The sequence below is a fragment of the Ixodes scapularis genome, unplaced genomic scaffold, assembly GCF_016920785.2.
Source record: "Ixodes scapularis isolate PalLabHiFi unplaced genomic scaffold, ASM1692078v2 PGA_scaffold9__187_contigs__length_104089568, whole genome shotgun sequence".
Taxonomy (NCBI): Eukaryota; Metazoa; Arthropoda; class Arachnida; order Ixodida; family Ixodidae; genus Ixodes; species Ixodes scapularis.
Window position 1 is genome coordinate 11,858,489 of NW_024609884.1, and position 17,153 is coordinate 11,875,641.

The 17,153-nt window shown below is 46.5% G+C and overlaps 1 protein-coding gene across 1 annotated transcript in view; it reads left to right on the forward strand.

Annotated features, from left to right (window-relative positions):
- LOC115321905 (protein O-mannosyl-transferase Tmtc3) overlaps positions 1-5,718 on the forward strand; it is a 53,597-nt gene extending 47,879 nt beyond the window's left edge. The window contains exon 20 of the mRNA XM_029982194.4: positions 2,224-5,718. Coding sequence (XP_029838054.2) covers positions 2,224-2,508 — 285 coding nt within the window. The 3' untranslated portion in view covers positions 2,509-5,718. The remainder of the gene's footprint in view (positions 1-2,223) is intronic.
- The last annotated feature ends 11,435 nt before the right edge of the window (positions 5,719-17,153 follow it).

Genomic DNA, 17,153 nt, shown 5'->3' on the forward strand with positions numbered 1-17,153 from the left:
CAGGAACCTCTGCTTGTCTCGGGCTCAGACCTATAGCTCTTTCGCGTGCATATTCGTAGGAACCTCTCCTTCTTTCGGGCTCTACGTATATCTAAGCTACTGACTACGTCGTGCTGAAAAGCCCGTTGGGATTAAGTTTGGAGCCGTTGACTGTCATGGCGACGGCACGAAACACCCAGAAGTACGCTAACGTTCGCGTACCAGCACCGACTCCGGAATGTGCGTACACACGTCCGCCTATGCTTGGCTTGCACACTTGTGCTTGGTGGAAACGTCTGCAAAGGTGGCCGAGTGTGCGGAAAGAGAACGAATACGCGGAGTCTCGAAAGGTGCCGATTCTGTCTCTGTTTCATTCTGTCTAATTATAATCGAACAGCTAGCATATCATCAATGAAATCCAGTTTATTGTTACCCTCTTTGTCATTGCGCAGAAAGTTTTTTCGACTTTGCCTGTTTCATAAAGTGTATCATCATCAGTCGCTGCGAGACCATTTCTTTACATTGCCTAGCTATTACTCTTCCCGTCTGGACCATCGGAATAAAGTTGGATTAACACGTTGCCAAACAAACACTTTTTTTTATTCATTTATCCCGCATACATCAAACGACTGGAACCACCTTCCAGCAGATATCGCAACTATACCTGATTATTCTCTTTTTCGCCAATCTTTGTCTACATTTCTGTTTGATGAGCCAACATGAGTCATTTTATTTTGTTTATTTTTTTCCGTAAAATATATTGCTTGCCGCTTTTGCCAATGGCTGTGTGTTTTTGATATTTCAATTTCTTGTTGTTTGTTTTTTATTGTTTTGTCAGTTTGTTTTATTTTGCTTTGCCCCTCCCCTCTACAATGCTTCGGCGCTTGAGGGTATGTACAATAAATAAATAAATAAATAAATAAATAAGTAGCTGCATGCATGCAGTACGCGGGAAACAAAAGCGGCACTCGGTAAGCTATCTACCTAAACATGAGACACATACAATTCTAAAGAACAGTCACTTTTTTTTTAACGAATCCCCTTTAAACTTGCTGATGGTCGCTGTTCGCAGAGCATGCTCAGAGCCAGCTCCCATTTATCACCTGCATGCCAAGAAGGAATATCTTCATTGGGGGAAATGCATGATTATGCACGTCCATCGGACATTCCGCCCAGGCAGGATCCTCGTTCTTAGCTGACAAAAAAAATGGGAGCTAGTCTCGAGCACACCTGGTGAACTCGGAAGGCAAACGCCTCCAATCTACGCTAAAAACGCTCGACAAATAAACTAAAAATTGAAGTGAGCTGCCATACTGAGTAAACCTTTCACATGTGTTCACGTCAGGATCAGTGCCACCGCGCAATTCAATATTTTAAAGCCGAAACTTTTTTTTTCTGGCTTTGTCATAGGCTGAGCTCCTTGCAAAAATAAACGCAACAAATATATATATATATATATATATATATATATTTTTTTTTTTTTTTTTTTTTTGCGGGAAAAGAGACGCGCGGGACATTTGTGAAATAAAGGGGCTAATTCCGACGGAATAAAATTGCCTCTCTTTCTATTTTAGAGCTTCATCAAAATTGTATTATATTAAATTATTTGTCACGCGAAGTGCCCGGGCACACATTTATTTAACTTGTATAGAACAAAAAAGGAACCGTAGGGCAGTGATGTCGTTGGGACTAAAGGTTGGTTCGAGCGACCCATTTCCGCCCAGGTATACCTGGGCGGAAATTTTTCGACTGTAGTCGAGGAATTTCTCGCCAGGCAAGACCTATTTCCTGCAACATATAAAACTGAAACTACGATTTCTGATTCGCCTGAAGGATAAGAAATTAAATTGGATAGGAAATTAAATTTTAGTCACAATGACATCACTTCGGAGTCAAAGTGGAATGAGTGCCTTCGAAGCAAACATAATTGAAAATTTACAATTAATTCTCTCAGAGTTTTCATCTGAGTCAGCAACACGTAAAACTTCGCAGTATGGCTTTGTTCCGAGCAGCGTATCAAATTGTTTTCTAACCGTGTACTTTTTTTTTTTTTTTTTAGCGTATTTGGCTATTTATAAGTTTCTCTTATACGAGTGTGTACAAACGAAAATTCGTCTGCCGAACGTCCTCTGACCGGGAAGTCAGCGATCCTAGCCAATGACCAACATACAGACAAGTTGGTTGACTGTCGGTGTCGCCCACATATAACCGAGTGGTTCCTGCCTTCCCTCGTTTCTTACGCAGTGCTACCGCAAGATCTTGGCGCTAGATCCGGGCCATGTGCAAGGCTCGCACAACCTGTGCGTCGTGTACGTTGAACGCGGGGAACTAAGTCGAGCCGAGAGGTGTTTCAAGCATGCCACCACCCTGGACCCCAACGCCACGTACATCCGCAAGCACCTCCAAGTAACCCAGACGCTTCTTCGAAACCGATCCGGGGACGCGGCTGCCTCCGAGCACGACGCGCTATCGTCGCCCGTGCTCCAACCCTTCGCTGCCGCCGCCGCTTCAGCGGCGAACGTGCAGTGAAATCGGTGCTGTGGACGGATGATTGGTCCATTAGGCCTAACCGAGGAACATACTTAGGCTTAAGTAGCCTGGCTCCATCCGTAACTGGCCTGGCTTGAATGCCACGAACAAAGGAACTACAAGGAGGAAATGACTTCAGCGTGACAGTTTGTTTTGTGATTTGATTGATTGATTGATTGACTGGCTGCGTGATTTATTGGTAGAGTGATTGATTGACGATTCTTGTTTGCTTCTGCGAAGGCTGCCTTTTCTTGGTCAAGCTTGTATGTGATGGTGTATTGATCGATGCTCGTTTTTCGCACTTGAATGATTTGTGCTGTCGGATTAGGTGTTCCACTTTACTGCTTGTAAGCACTGGGAGATGCGGAGGGGCTTGTGAAGTGTCGTGCTGTGTTGAATTGTGCGTTACGTTTATTGTGCATGGGTCAACTTTGGCGCGCTCGCGTCTGTTTGATAGCCAGACTCGCACGTTCCTATCGAGAAATGCACGAATAACATGCGAAACTAAGAAAAATGTTACTCGAAGGGGATCTTACTAGTTTTCTTTTTTCTGTAACAAACTACTTTACGGAGGGTTTACTACGGTTGATCGAATGCCATTTCATCGAAGCACGTTTTAGAAAATGGGCACATTTTATTGAAGCACGTTTAGAGAAAGCAGAACCTCAGTTCAGAGAAACGCCGTTTATCGAAAAGGGGACGCTTTTTAAAAAAAGGCTTTCCTACTTCTCGCGTATATCACTGGTGCGCGTGTTAACCCAGGCCCCCCGCTGCGCTCCCGCCGCTTTGCGGCGGCATTCTGCGGCGGCTCATTACAAAGAATGGTAACTCACCTGATTTACCCGTACACGCCGGTTCGCGGCGGCCGAATTCGCTAAAAGGAGGCTCATCGCAATTTTTTTCTAAACTGGGATCTCTATAAAGGAATTCGATAAACAGGGGTCGGTAAAATGGCGTTCGCTAAAACGAGCTTCTCTAAACCGCATGCCTCCGCTTTAGGGTGGGAATGCTCTTGAGAAACAAACGCCGATCCGGAAAGTAGAAGAGCATAATTGCAATCACTATAGTGGATTGTGGGCTTTGAACATTCGCTCAGTGTCGCAGGATTGCACCTAGAGAAGAGAAATGTGATGTTTTCTGCTTTATTTCGTTTTGTCTTATTTTTATTTTTGGTGGACTTTCTTTAGCACGTGCACTCGAAGTTGCTTTTTAGGGGTAGCTTGCGTGGAATACCACGTGACTGTGCCATAGTTCGCTTGCGTGTGGAACAATGAGACCCACCGTTTTATGCTTTGGAGTAACTTCATGTAGAAAATGTAAATTGCGAACACATATTGATTTCTTTTTCGTCTTGTGTTTGCTGCTCTCCGCAGCCCTTCGATGCTGCATTTAGTGTGTGACCAACGGTGAACGAGTCAGTCAGTTTTCACGTTTACGTTTTTGTTGTTGATGATGATGATGTTGTTGACGTCGCATTCGCTGCGAAGTGATAGCGTTTAAACGTTATCCGGACAGAGTTTCTATTTTATGTATCCAAAGTGCCAAAATAGTCACAAAGAATGGTCGTAATAGATGGTAGTACCAGAAGCTTTTGTTCTGTCGCAAAGCCAACGTTCCGAAGTCCGACTTTTTTTTTTTTTTACTTTTTCTGTATCTTTTGTTGATTCGAGCGTCGCTTGTGAAATGCGCGCAACCATTCCACCATTCAACGAAGCAACTTTCCCCTTTGATTTCGCTTAACGTACTCTCCGGGGGAACGCATTGTTGTAGCCGCGGTTACCACAGTTGCTAAAGCAACGACTGTGTGGCGCTATCCTGTACATATATACAGCGTCTCTCGAGCAAAACACTTAATCACAAAACGCATACGGACGCCAGACATATAATCTATATTTCGGTAAACGATACGCCGCACTGCACGATGCTCTGCAGTGCCCACACAAATGCTGGAGCGCTTAGAATGCGAGTTTCGCCATTCCTAGAAGGGAGCGCTCGCCGGGTTCACCTCACCCCCGTTGCGTGGAACTCGCGAGTCTATCCCAACGCTCTTCACAAGGGTTTTGGCGAGCGTATGTTTGCAAACTTGCAGCAAGGATGAGGCAGGGTTGGTGGCACGACGGTATACGACTCACCTTGCGGTGCTGGCTCTCACAGCAACTCAGCGCCTCGGCTTCGGAGGAACAGCACGGAGCACGTCACTGGTGTTCCTTTAGCACACGCCGTGAATTCTATTTTTGGCACGGGACAATACGCCGGAATCGAGTAATGGCTGTGATCGAGCAGAGAGCGCTCCGGATTTCCGGTTGCATAGCGGAGCATCCGATATAAATATATACATATATAGGGAGAGACAGAGATGTTGCTCGGGCTGTAAATATAACATGCTAGCCTGTATATACCTAGTTTCTAAATCTTCTGGTCGAACATACTTGGAGCAACGTCGTCTTATTTTGAGGTATGCCGTCGAATCGCGACATGAGCAAATATGGGGGATTGTTTTCTTTTTTTTTGTTTATTTTTTTTTTCTTTCTTTTTGTGACGGTAGAACTCGTGTTTCGAGAATGGTGCTTTTGTATAGCTTCTGGAAATTTCCGGTTGTTCGGCCAGCGATGAATGGACAGGACTGAGTGTAGTTCTGTCTGGAGTGTATATACAATATCGAAGGACGCAAGCATTTTTCTATTACCAAAACAGGCGTGTAAAGAGACAACAAAACAGCAGCAACAAAAAACGTTTTAGGGACCATGGTACTCGCAACGTCATTTTTGGTCATTGTCAACTTTGAGGCTCACAAGCCGCTTTATGAAAAAAAGTTTTCCCTTTTTCATTTTATATTTTGTCTATGGTAAGTCATTTAATGTTTAAAATCCTGTAAACTTGAATGTTTGAAAGCCGCGAACACGCTTCTCAATATATATATATAAATATATATTCTATACACACAAATACACATCTCTGTTCTGTGCGGTTCTTCTGATTGTCTATTGATTGTTGACCTCTATCTGCTTCTTGTTTAACTATGCCGCGGTGCGCTTCGTGCAAGGAAGACTGACCGCATACGTTTTTACGAGAGCAAAAATTATAGGAAGTCATTTGGTGTAAGCTCGCTTTTGTGCGTTCTTCTTTCTTTTAATGACAAAGGCGGTATGAATAAAACGAATGCAGTGTTGTCGTCGCTTGCGTTAAGAAATAAAAGAGTCACAACCCCTGTGTGCCTTGTATTAGTATTGATCCGTGGTGTCGGCTATCAAAGGTGCCTGTCCGCAGATACAAGATATGGATTCAGCTTCGGCTTGCGTTCAGGTAGGAGGGACAACTCTGAAAGCCTGCAATGTTCCTGACCGGATTGTGTCCATGTGTTTTCTGCTCTTGGTCCTCCATTTCGGTGGCGCACCAGATGGTGCCTGTTTTTTAAGCGCGATATTACGGCTAAGGGATAAACAGCTCACTACCCTTGGTCGCAATCGGTCGCCGCTGGCGTAGCGAACGCGTACTTTCCAACGACCCAGTGTCATTATCCTCTAAGCTCAGTAGACTCCTGCGCGGAGTTCAACTGGAACGTCACTTCTTCCATCTTTCAGATGATCAGCCAAACTTTTCGTTTAATCGACTGCTGGTTTTCTTGTGCTTAATTTTGTATTTTGTAAAACAAATCAACGAGAAGCCAGAACGCCAGTTTGACCCTGACGGCCTCCAGTGTCTATTTAATCAACTGTAATAATACATGCATGTAAAAAAACTCTGGCACTAATATCTGCCTTTACTGTGCGGTTGCATTGGCAAAACTATTCATACGAAGTCAAAATCAAGCTGAGTCGTTACATAACAGAGGCATGTCTCATATTTCACCAAAGGGATTGATGCCGTAGTGTATTACAAATTGGCAAAAGCAATGAACTAACTATAGTATGAATTCGCTACGGAGTGGTGAAATTACAGTTCACGGAACTCGCTGTAAGTGTACAGGAAAAAACACAATCACAACAAAGCTTTCTTATCACTTTGGGTTGAAAACCAAAGTACATGGGACTTCGTCCTGGCCGAGGCAGGCAATGATTGGCTAATCCTTGGGAGCCCACTGGAAGGTACTGGAAGCACTGAAAGAGAACTATAGCTGAATAAGTGGCAGTCCAACAGTATTTGTACAACCCATTATTGGCTTCGGGTGACTTTACAATCTGGACTGTGGAATCCGGCTCCCCGTGCTAATAGAGCAGCTTACGCACAAAAAAAAAATCTACTCTTTTTTTATTTCATTTTATTTTAAATACTTCCAGGGCCCAAGGGAATTACAGAAAGGAGAGATGATTTTATATTTGCAGCGAATAATAATATAATGTTAACAAATGGCTTTATATCCGGCGTCATTTAATTTTGTAGCGTTCAACATGGCGATGACGGGTGTGGGGGTGTCTCCAGTCAAGGCTCGTTCTGGGAATGAAGGAATTTTATTACATGTTAGTAGAAAACGATGGAATGCCCACTTTTTGACCACGGTCAGATGTAAGCTGGTCGAGTGACGAGCGCTTCTTTTGAGACACAGTTATGATAATACATTTGATTAAATAAACAAATGCGGGAACATTTGCGGTGCAAGAAGACGTCAGGCAGATGAAGGGTTGGTTTCATAGCTGTAATTCCAGCATGTCAAGAGTAATTTGATAAAATAAAACAAGCCGCACGACTCTGAATAGCTTCGTACGGGTAAGATCAAGTGTTAAATGGGGGTCCCATACTGCGCACGCGTACTCAAGTTTAGATCTGACAAGGGTTTTGTAGAGGGTTTAAGCGAACTAGGCACAGAAGAGAAATTGCGACGCAGATAGCCAAGCATACGATTGGCAGTGTTAGCTCCATAGTCAACATGCGGATTCCATAATAGGTTATTGGGAATATAAAGGCCTAAATATTTATAAGAATGTACAGGTAAGAGGGCAAAGTTATCAAGGAGGTATGCACGTCGGTTCTTGGGGTTAGGGCGGCTGGAAACTTGCATAATCTGGCATTTTTTTACGTTTGATATGTTATAATCCATTTATTTGCCACATTAACTGGACACAATATTTTGGTCATCCTGAAGGTTACGGGAATAAACCGGATCAGTATTTTTTTTATATTGCACGCAATCATCTGCAAGAAGTTTAATTGAACAAAAAGTGACACAGTCGGGAAGGTCATTAATGTAAATAAGAAATAGGAAAGGTCCTAGCACAGAGCCTTGCGGCACTCCGGATGTTACTGCCCAAGTGTTAGAGTATCCATCCAAGCACCTTCGGATCTATACGAAGCTGGCTAAGCTTGAGGATTAGTAAGTCGTGTCTGACAGCATTAAAAGTTTTAGCAAAGGCAAGAAAGATGAAATCTGTGTCGAATCCCTGGTCAGCGTTGGCAAGCGATACTAGCTGTGTCGAATCCCTCGTCAGCGTTAGTAAACGGTACTAGCTGAGTTTCGCAAGAAAAGGTTTTTTTCTAAAGCCATGCTGTCAAGTACTGAGTAACGAATTAGTCTCAAGGAATTGAATAAGGTGAGCATTTATTAAATGCTCTAATGATTCAGAAAATGCATGTTAGAAAATGGGACGATAGTTATCGGATGTATGAGTGCTTCCTGATTTATGAGCCGGAACCACCTTCCCCATCCTCCAATCGTTGGGCATAAAAGAGCACTGTAGGGAGTGGTAAAAAATGTCAGATATAAAAATGAATGAATATACTTCAGTACATTTTAACATCTTCGAATTTATTAAATCGGGGCCAGCAGATGAGGAAATAGGCAAATTGCTAATGAGTCTCTAACACCAACCCAATCAATGCTAGTTGGGTCCTTTAATAAAATATAAAATTTTAGAAATGAAGACAATTTGAGGTACACTGTACTGAAAAAGTGATGCAAAGGCGTTGTTAACAAACTGTGCAACACTGACTGGGCGGAACAATGGAATTCTTAGCATTACAAATTTGTATATATCTGCACTTGGTGCCGTTAACAATATTCCAGAATTTATGGAGATTGGTTTGTAAAAGTAGTGTAAGAGTGATATACAAAAACAAACACAAAATTCTTAGCGTTGTCAACAGCATTGACGTACTCCTCCACGCAGTGATAGGCAGACCATCGATCGAGATGGCCTGTTTATTTTGAGCGAGGGAACACTCGCTTCTTTTTGTTACGCACTCGTTTTAGCGAGTTATCAAACTAAGGCGAGCCGGGGTTACTATCAACCTCCTTTATTTTTAATACAGCGGCCAATTAAATATCATTTTGCTTTTATAAAGAGACCAGTTTTCATCAACCGAACGTTCTGGGAAGCTAGCAAGATAGTTGGGAACACCTCTAATTCGGATGTTATTGGCGCGACATCGGCATGTTTAAATTTTTGTATAATTTTAACGTTTTTTTCTAGCAGAAATTAAGACCTTGAAGATAAGTTACAGGGGAAACAATGTCAGGAATAGTAGTCAACTTAGAGGGGCCCTGCAATCCTATTTAAGCGTGTACCTTTTTTGCAGTTTCCACGTCTCTTGTGGTTCGGGTAACCCAGCGGACAAGGAGAAAGTAACTAAATATCAGTGCGTCATATTTTAACCGGACGACGCGGAGACCTCCTCCTCCTACGGGGGCGCCTCGTGGTGTCGAACGCGTGCGACATATGAAGAAATCGTGACGTTTTTGGTTCAGACTTCAGCCGAAGAGAGAGAGCTGCCCCGTACCCGGGCAGCTTCTCTCTTCGCCCTCACCTCCTTTTCCCGTCTTCCCCTCTTTTCCCACATTCCTCAGTCACCGCGGCAAGGGGAATCGTCTGGCGCGGGAAAAGGGGGGACAGAGGACCAAAGACGTCATGAAGGAGGTCATTTTTTGCTTGTTTTTGTAATTTTAATATGTCGAACCCTTTTAAAATAAAGCAAATTGCGAGAAAATAAAAAGTTCACTAAGTTACTACGTTCAGTGCGCTCAGGTTCGGTGCAAATTTTAAAAAAAACAGTAAAAAAAGTCATTCCAGGGCCCCTTTAGGTGAGGCACCACGGCGGCCATGAGAAAATGACTATAGTGAGTTTTAGAATAACGTACGCAATTTTAGCGCACGCTAGCGCTAAATTAAGCGCTTGTATTAGCGCACGCGAGATGCTTGGGCTTTTGCGTCGCGACGCAAAAGCCCAAGCATCTCGCGCTTGCGACGCCACCAAGATACAGTCACAATTTTTATTTCACACACGAAATGCTGTAACTTTAAAAAAAAAAAAAAAAAAAAAAAAAAGGTTTTTGGTCCAGAGTACCATTTTAGATTTGTTTAAACATGAGAATGCGACGCGAGCGGTTGACCGGTCGTGTCCGCTTGCGTCGCCTCGGCAAGAGAGGTCTCGCGTACTGACCTTCGCACATCGTACCTTCGCCCAGCAATGTTCGCGCGTCGCAAGCATCAAGTTGCCGGTGATCATTGTCAAACCGAGTACAACGTCGTCCCGTATTGAAAAGCGCAGTCGCGAGGATGCCGCCGACGTCGCACTCACGACGCCGCCAAAGCAGCTAGCCACCGACATAATCCTGGAAGCCGCCACTTTTTAACTTTGCTCGTCTTGGCTTCAGCCAACTTGCCATCACGAATCCTCCTTGAAGAAGCGCAAAGACTCTTTGCGTACGCACGCTATTTCCGAGAAATAGCGCACGCTAAAATTGCGTACGCAAAGCGCAAAACCTAGTTTGCGTTCGGAGCATGCGCAGTGGCGACGACGCTATTCTTTGCGTGCGCAAAGCTTTAGCGTGCGCTATTCTAAAACTCCCTTATATGTAGGTGCTTGTATCGCATTTCTCGCGCTTGGTTGCTTTCTGAAGATATTTATTATATGCGACTATTAGAAAAAGTCCGAGGACGCCTAAGCACTTCTTAGTTATGAATGCGAAAGCACGAATGTCGTTCTTCTACCCCCTTAGTTCGTCTGCGGCGTAGTGGCGTGGACGGCCACGTTTTGCCGGCCGACTGCCGAGCGCGCGCGCTCGTGAAGTGGCCGCGCCGCGCTGAGCTGGGCCGTGCACCCTCTCCGGAGTTTGCCCGGGCGGGCTACGCGGCCACTGAGCAAAAAACGCGCGTTGCGGTCCACGTTGACGCCGGCGTCGAAAAGGACGAAGCAGTCGCACAGGGCCACCTGACGTCGGCGTCTTCCCGGGGAACCTTGCGTTTGTCGAAAGAACACGAAATTTTTTATTCGTCTGCTTCGTAAGATTGTTGTTACCTTGCCTCCGCGATTGCATATGCGCTTGGAGACAACCGTCTTCACTGAATGGATAATGGCGATGATTACATATAAGTTTACACTCTGATTGTATGCAGCATATGCGAAAGGCACGGACTCGAGCGGGCATCTTTAGAAGGGGCTCTTTTACCGCGTTTTTATGCAAACAAAGCACGGTGCTACGCTCGCGCGTCCCTGCTGCGTGCGGTGTTAAAGGCACGCACAAGCTGCGTGCCTTTTACACTGCACGCAACTTGTGCGATTGTGTTTTCGAAGAAGAACTGTTGCATTCCGTAGTGGTGGCCGTACACACAAAGAATACACCAAACACATAGGGAGTTATCGCTCCCGCACAGTCGGTGCTCGGAAGGCATTGCGAACTTCGATGGCGGCATTCGCGCAAACGATGAAAAGTAGTTTCGCGACGTCATACAGGCACATAAAACACTGCTCACAGTCAGATGTTACAATCAGGTTGCTTCTCTCTACGCTGAAATGTTTCCAGCGGCGTTTGACAACTTCATGAATCCCTTGACCCCTCTGCCTTTTCGACTTCCTTGTGGATCGAAAACAAAAACCGCGAAAACACGTCCAAACCGGAAAAGTCTACACGTCACGTCCGGTCGCTCGCTGGTTGGCTCAAGCGTGCGAGTCGAGCGCATCGGTTGGGAAAAACCAACACTGCGATCATTACTTTTGATGGCAACATGCTTCCCAGGTCGATATTCTACGGAAATGTCTACAAAGAGGTCTATCCACACAGACCCAAAGCGGTGGTATGCGACAATTGCCAGAAGATAGGCCATAAAGCCGACATCTGCTACAACCCAGAGGTATGTGGAAGGTGTGGAAGAAGGCACGAAGAAGACATCGCGGACCAGCAAGCGGGCCACAAGGAGTGTGAGGAAGTGAGCCTATTTTGCCAGGAGTGCAGGAAGACGGGTCACATGACCAGCAGCAAGGCATGCCCGACCAAGGTTGCGGCAAACAAGAAGATGCGTGAGGATCAAGCAAGATACATACTTCAAAACAAAGCCAGCCAGAACACACAAGCACGGGACGAGGAACGGGCCACCAAGGTTCCAGTACCGCCTAGCGAAAGGGTTTGGGCAGACAAGGTTGCACAAGGACAAGCGCCAAAGCCGTCCGAGACCAGCGGGGCATTCGACGGCGAGTGCAAATGTGGTCGCATAGAGGCGAAACTAGACAAGATGATCATGCAGTAGGAGAACTTCATGACAACCCACAAGTCCTTTTCCCCTGCAGAATCATGCAAAGAGTTCTGCAGTGGAATTGCCAGGGGCTGCGCAAGAGGGCTGCGGAGCTCAGGGCTCGACTTCTCGACATACCATCAGAACGCCCAGATATCCTACTTCTGCAGGAAACTAACACGACAGAGATTGCATTACCAGGGTTCGAGGCGTATTCGTGCCCATCAATCACTAACAAAAGGTTTGGGAAGTATCCCACAGGCTTAGCAATGATCTATGTGAGCACAGACTTACCACGCTGCCAAATCGACACCACGCAATTTTGGCACCGACGACCAAGAAGTTGTCGCCATCAAGATTTCCTGGCAACAGAAGTATATAACGATGGCTTCTGTCCACTATAGACCGCTGCCCTCAAAGAAGCAACGCCAACCAGAGAACGGTTGGATCGCTCACCTGCACGATATGTACCCTAGAAACCATAAAGTCTACGGAGGAGATTTCAACCTACACCATACAATGTGGGGGTACCACAATAAAAGCAATGGAGTAGAAGATCTGATTGAGGAGATGACGACATATCAGCTACACCTGGCCAACTCGAAAGGAGCGAAGACGAGAATTGGCACAACAGGACAGAAGGACACCACACCGGACCTCACGTGGGTGGACAACCCATACCCACAATACCAGAAATGGAACTGCCTCGAAGACAGCTGGGGAAGCGACCAACTCCCGATCGTTTTCGAATTTTCGGTCAAGAGGAAGCCTGAAGAAGAGAAAAAGAAAAAACAGACAAGAACGATACATTGGGACAAGTACCGAAAAAAGCTGGAAGAGTGCGACCTGGAAGATGCCCCCTTCGAGGCCCGGCTAAGGAAGGCGATCGAGGCGGCGACCATCTGTAGCAATGTGGACAACCCCAGACTTGCACCTCCTAAAGCTCTGGGCAACACGACTGCAGGCCGTACAAAAATAGAGGAAAGGGACGAGAACACCGGAAAACAGAAGGAACATCACCCGAGCGACGGTAGAAGCAAAGGTGTACGCAGAAAAGCTGGGAATGAGGAGGTGGCTTGACCAATGTACTTCACTCTCAGAAAAGACATCAATAGAACGTTTGTGGGCGACGAGCCGAGCGATGCTGGGCAAAAAGAATACGACCAGAGTGACGCAGTCCTTAGCACTAAAGATGAACAAGCCCGAGAAGGACCTGGCGGAAATGGCGGGAGAGCTCGTTTTTCCGCAGCCTCCACCGGACGCCACAGATGGATTTAAACCATACATGATTGAGATGCTCGCCCCAAACCCAGGAATGGACAGCCCGTTCACGTCAGGGGAACTGGAAGCAGCGCTTCATGTCGGAAGAGCCCATACAGCACCGGGGCCAGACAAAGTTACAATGACTATGTTAAGGAATCTGCCAGATCAATCAAAAGAGGAATATCTGAAAGAAATCATCAACGTCTGGGCGACAGGTAAGCTGCCGGAGGAATAGAAACATTCCAGCGTGGTACCCATTCCGAAACCAGGAAAAGACAAGGGATCCATCATCAACTATCGCTTTATATCCTTGACATCCTGCACATGCAAGGTAGTGGAAAGGATGGTTCTGAAGCGGATCGAGTGGTTCCTTGAAACAACAGGAGGTTTTCACGCTACGCAGACGGGCTTTAGGCCGGGGTTCGGAACGCAGGAAAGCCTCATGCTCATTTCGAAGGATATTATCAAGAAAAAGAAAAGGATTATTAGAACGATCGTCGCTATTGGCGTAAAAAAAGCCTTCGACTCGGTACCACATGCCGCAGTCATAGGCGAAGCTCAATCATTGGGAATCTCCGGGAGACCCTTAAACTTTATTCGAAGCTTTCTCGAGGGCCGCACATACTCGGTTCGCTGCGGACGAGAGCAAGGTGGGAGGAGGACGAACAGAATTGGTGTCCCACAGGGCTCTGTGATTTCACCAATGCCTTTTAACATAGTGATGGCAGCCTTACCGCACCAACTTGAACAGATCGAAGGACTGGGTCTAACGGTTTACGCCGATGACGTGACCATTTGGACGCAGACCGGAGACCTGTACCAACAACAAGAAACGCTACAAGCAGGCTTGGACGTCATCGAGAATCACCTGCGGAAGGTGGGACTCAGTGCGGCACCGGAGAAGACCAAGTATGTGGTCCTAGCCCCTTTTAAGGAGAGGACAGAAAAGATTGGAGAGAAGATGACCCTGGTGCTGGCTGGGAAAAGGATTCTCCCGTCTCGAGAGGTCAAAGTGCTTGGTCTGGTCTTCGAGGAGACTGGTACAGGGGACATCTGGCTTCGACAAACAAGCAGACATTGCCACTCGGCGCTGGGAGTCATCCGCAGACTATGCATCGTTAAAGGGGGAGCGACTCTAGAGGTGGCCAAGAACATGGTCAAGGCACTCGTGACATCGCGGGTTTGCTATGGCGCGAGACACTACAATCTAACTAAAGTTCAGTGGGAAAGACTCGAGACACTCAATAGGCATGCGATGAGAGTGATTACGGGCCTACCCTTTTTTACTAAAAAGATAGATTTAGAGAAATGGGCGCAGCTCAACACTTTACAGGACACGGTCCAGGCCAGGGTCGTGGCGCACGAAGAAAGACTTCAACACACAAAGCAAGGAAGACAGATCCTGGGGCTGCTAGGCAACAACCTAGAAGACCTACCAAACCTGCCGGAATGGCTTCCGCCGTGGGAAGACATGGCAGACATCACCGAAAGGAGGCCTCTTAGAGACAAGAAAGGGGACGAAAAAAGGAAAGAGCGGATCGCCAAGGCACACCGGAATATGGTGCAGCACTGGACCGACCCGAGCGAGATCCTGGCAGTATACACAGACCACGCAAGAGATGACACACCAACGCCCGCTGGGGCAGCGGCGTTTCTCGCCCCCGCTGCGGGGGTCACGGAATGCTGCCAACTACCCGCAAGAACCACGATCAAGGGAAGAGAGCTCGAAGCCATCCTCCTGGCTTTGAACCTTTTCGCGCATCAACGGCAAGACCTACGCCCGAGGGAACTCAGGCTCTTCACAGACTCCAAAGTAATTAATGTGCCCTGATCACGCACTCGAGTATCCCTAGGGAGCTAAGCAGCCTACGCGTACCACACTAAAAAAGAAAAGAAAAAAAGTAAGGGGAACGAAATCGCCTTACAAAAGATTAAAAATATAATAATAATAATAATAATAATTTAATATAATAATATTAATAATAATAATAATTTTAACGCAATTTCTGCTTGCTTTTTTTTGTTTTTGTTTTATCATGCAGTGCTGTTTCACTAAGCATTGTCGTGCTTGGGTGAGGACCAAGAAAGGGGGAGTGGGGGGGGGGGGGGGGGGACGGTGCTTAGGCCCACCCCCCCCTTCTTCCCTGCCTGAAATTCAGTCTGAACCCTCCTCTCCTCCCCACCTCATGGACATCCCAGCCTCCTCAGCGCTCAACCCCTCCCCCCCTTTCTTTTTCCTCCTCAAAAAAATTATTTCGTTATTGGTGATACGGAGGCACTCCATGAAATAATCGCATTACCTTCTCAGAAAGGAAACAAAAAAGAAATTACACAACCAAATTGAACCAAACAGACTCACCATGCTATCATTATACAATCAGAATTATTTTTTTATGACAGCGAATCATCACAACATACTCGTATGCGGAGGGCAAGTTCGTCTGCTTCTTGCGCAGGGGGTAGCGGTGACGTCAGAACGCCGAGCCCTGATTGGCTGATCGCGACCCCCTATCTGAGCGTCGTCTGCTCCTTTGCAACGTCGTCTGCTCGCAACGTCGTCTGCGTCTGTCTTACCTTTCCTGCGACTTTCGGAAGTGCAGAGGCCAGATTCACGAAACGATCTTACGCCAAAAATGTGCGTAAGACAAAACTTAAGAACAAATTCGTATTCACGAAACGAAATTTTCGTACGTTTTGCGCAGGTTACGACAAAATCCTACGACAGCTCCGAAGCTGTCTTACGCACTTCTTACGATCAAATCAGCATGGCCGACAACGTCGCGGTCGCGACGACCCACGGACGTTTATTTTTTTACGTGCGGTTTTGACGCGTCCCGACTTCAAGCAGCAAGAAAAAAGTAAAAAGTACTTGAAACAGACCACGACGAACAAGAACGCTGGATCCACAAACACCCGGGAAAAGCTCCCACGGCCACGATCCCACCGAACGCGACCAAACGAGCTGGGCAGTTAGGCCTAGCAGGCTCTCCGCGACTCGGCGACCGTCTGCCCACGACCGGCTGGCGTGCTGAGTGGAATATGCCCGCGCGACCTTTGTGAACCCTTCCCGTATAATATTTTGATTGCTGACCTCAGTTTTAGATTAAAATGTCAATTTCTTCCTCTTGTTATCTCCTTGTTTCCCGAGGCAACGGTGACTCTCGCCGATGAAAAAGCGGTGAATCTCCGACAGACGCAGCAAAGGTAAAGCAGCCATCGCTTTGACCGCTTTGACTAGCAGATGTAAAGCAGACGACGTTAACTGCGCCAACCCGCCGACGCCGTTAAAGAGTGAGGGGTCTCGCCGCACACGAATGGAGGGAAAAGTATTTGGGAGGGAACTTCCCTCGGTTCTAAGCAAAAAAACCTCGGCGCCCCGGGACACCTCGCCAGGGAGTCCTTTGACTTCCCTCCTTGATGCGCGTCTGCTAGTTGTTAGACAAAAACAACGTACCGCTCGAGTTATTTCGTCTGCCCTCTCTTAAAGGCGAGGTCGAGTTCGCTCCGAAAGTCGCATGAAAGGTAAGACAGACGCAGACGACGTTGCGAGCAGACGACGTTGCAAAGGAGCAGACGACGCTGAGATAGGGGGTCGCGATCAGCCAATCAGAGTTCGGCGTTCTGACGTCACCGCTACTTCCTTTCTTATGCGCAGAAGACGAAAATGAGCCCACTTGCAAGGCGTTACATTTATTTTTAGATCAGTCTTTTACTTCATTAGGTTGAAGTACTCAGTTTTTTTGTTTTTTTTTTACTTTACTTCAACTAATTTTTATACGTACAGCGTGTCCTCGAAATATGTAAGGTTGTCTTTCTATATATTTTAATAAAAAAATATTTAATTACGCATCGCTGATCGCTGTCGGCCATCGTTTTTTTTTTGTTTACTTTGTTATTGACACCCCCCCCCCCCCCCCCCCCCACACACACACACAGGCACAC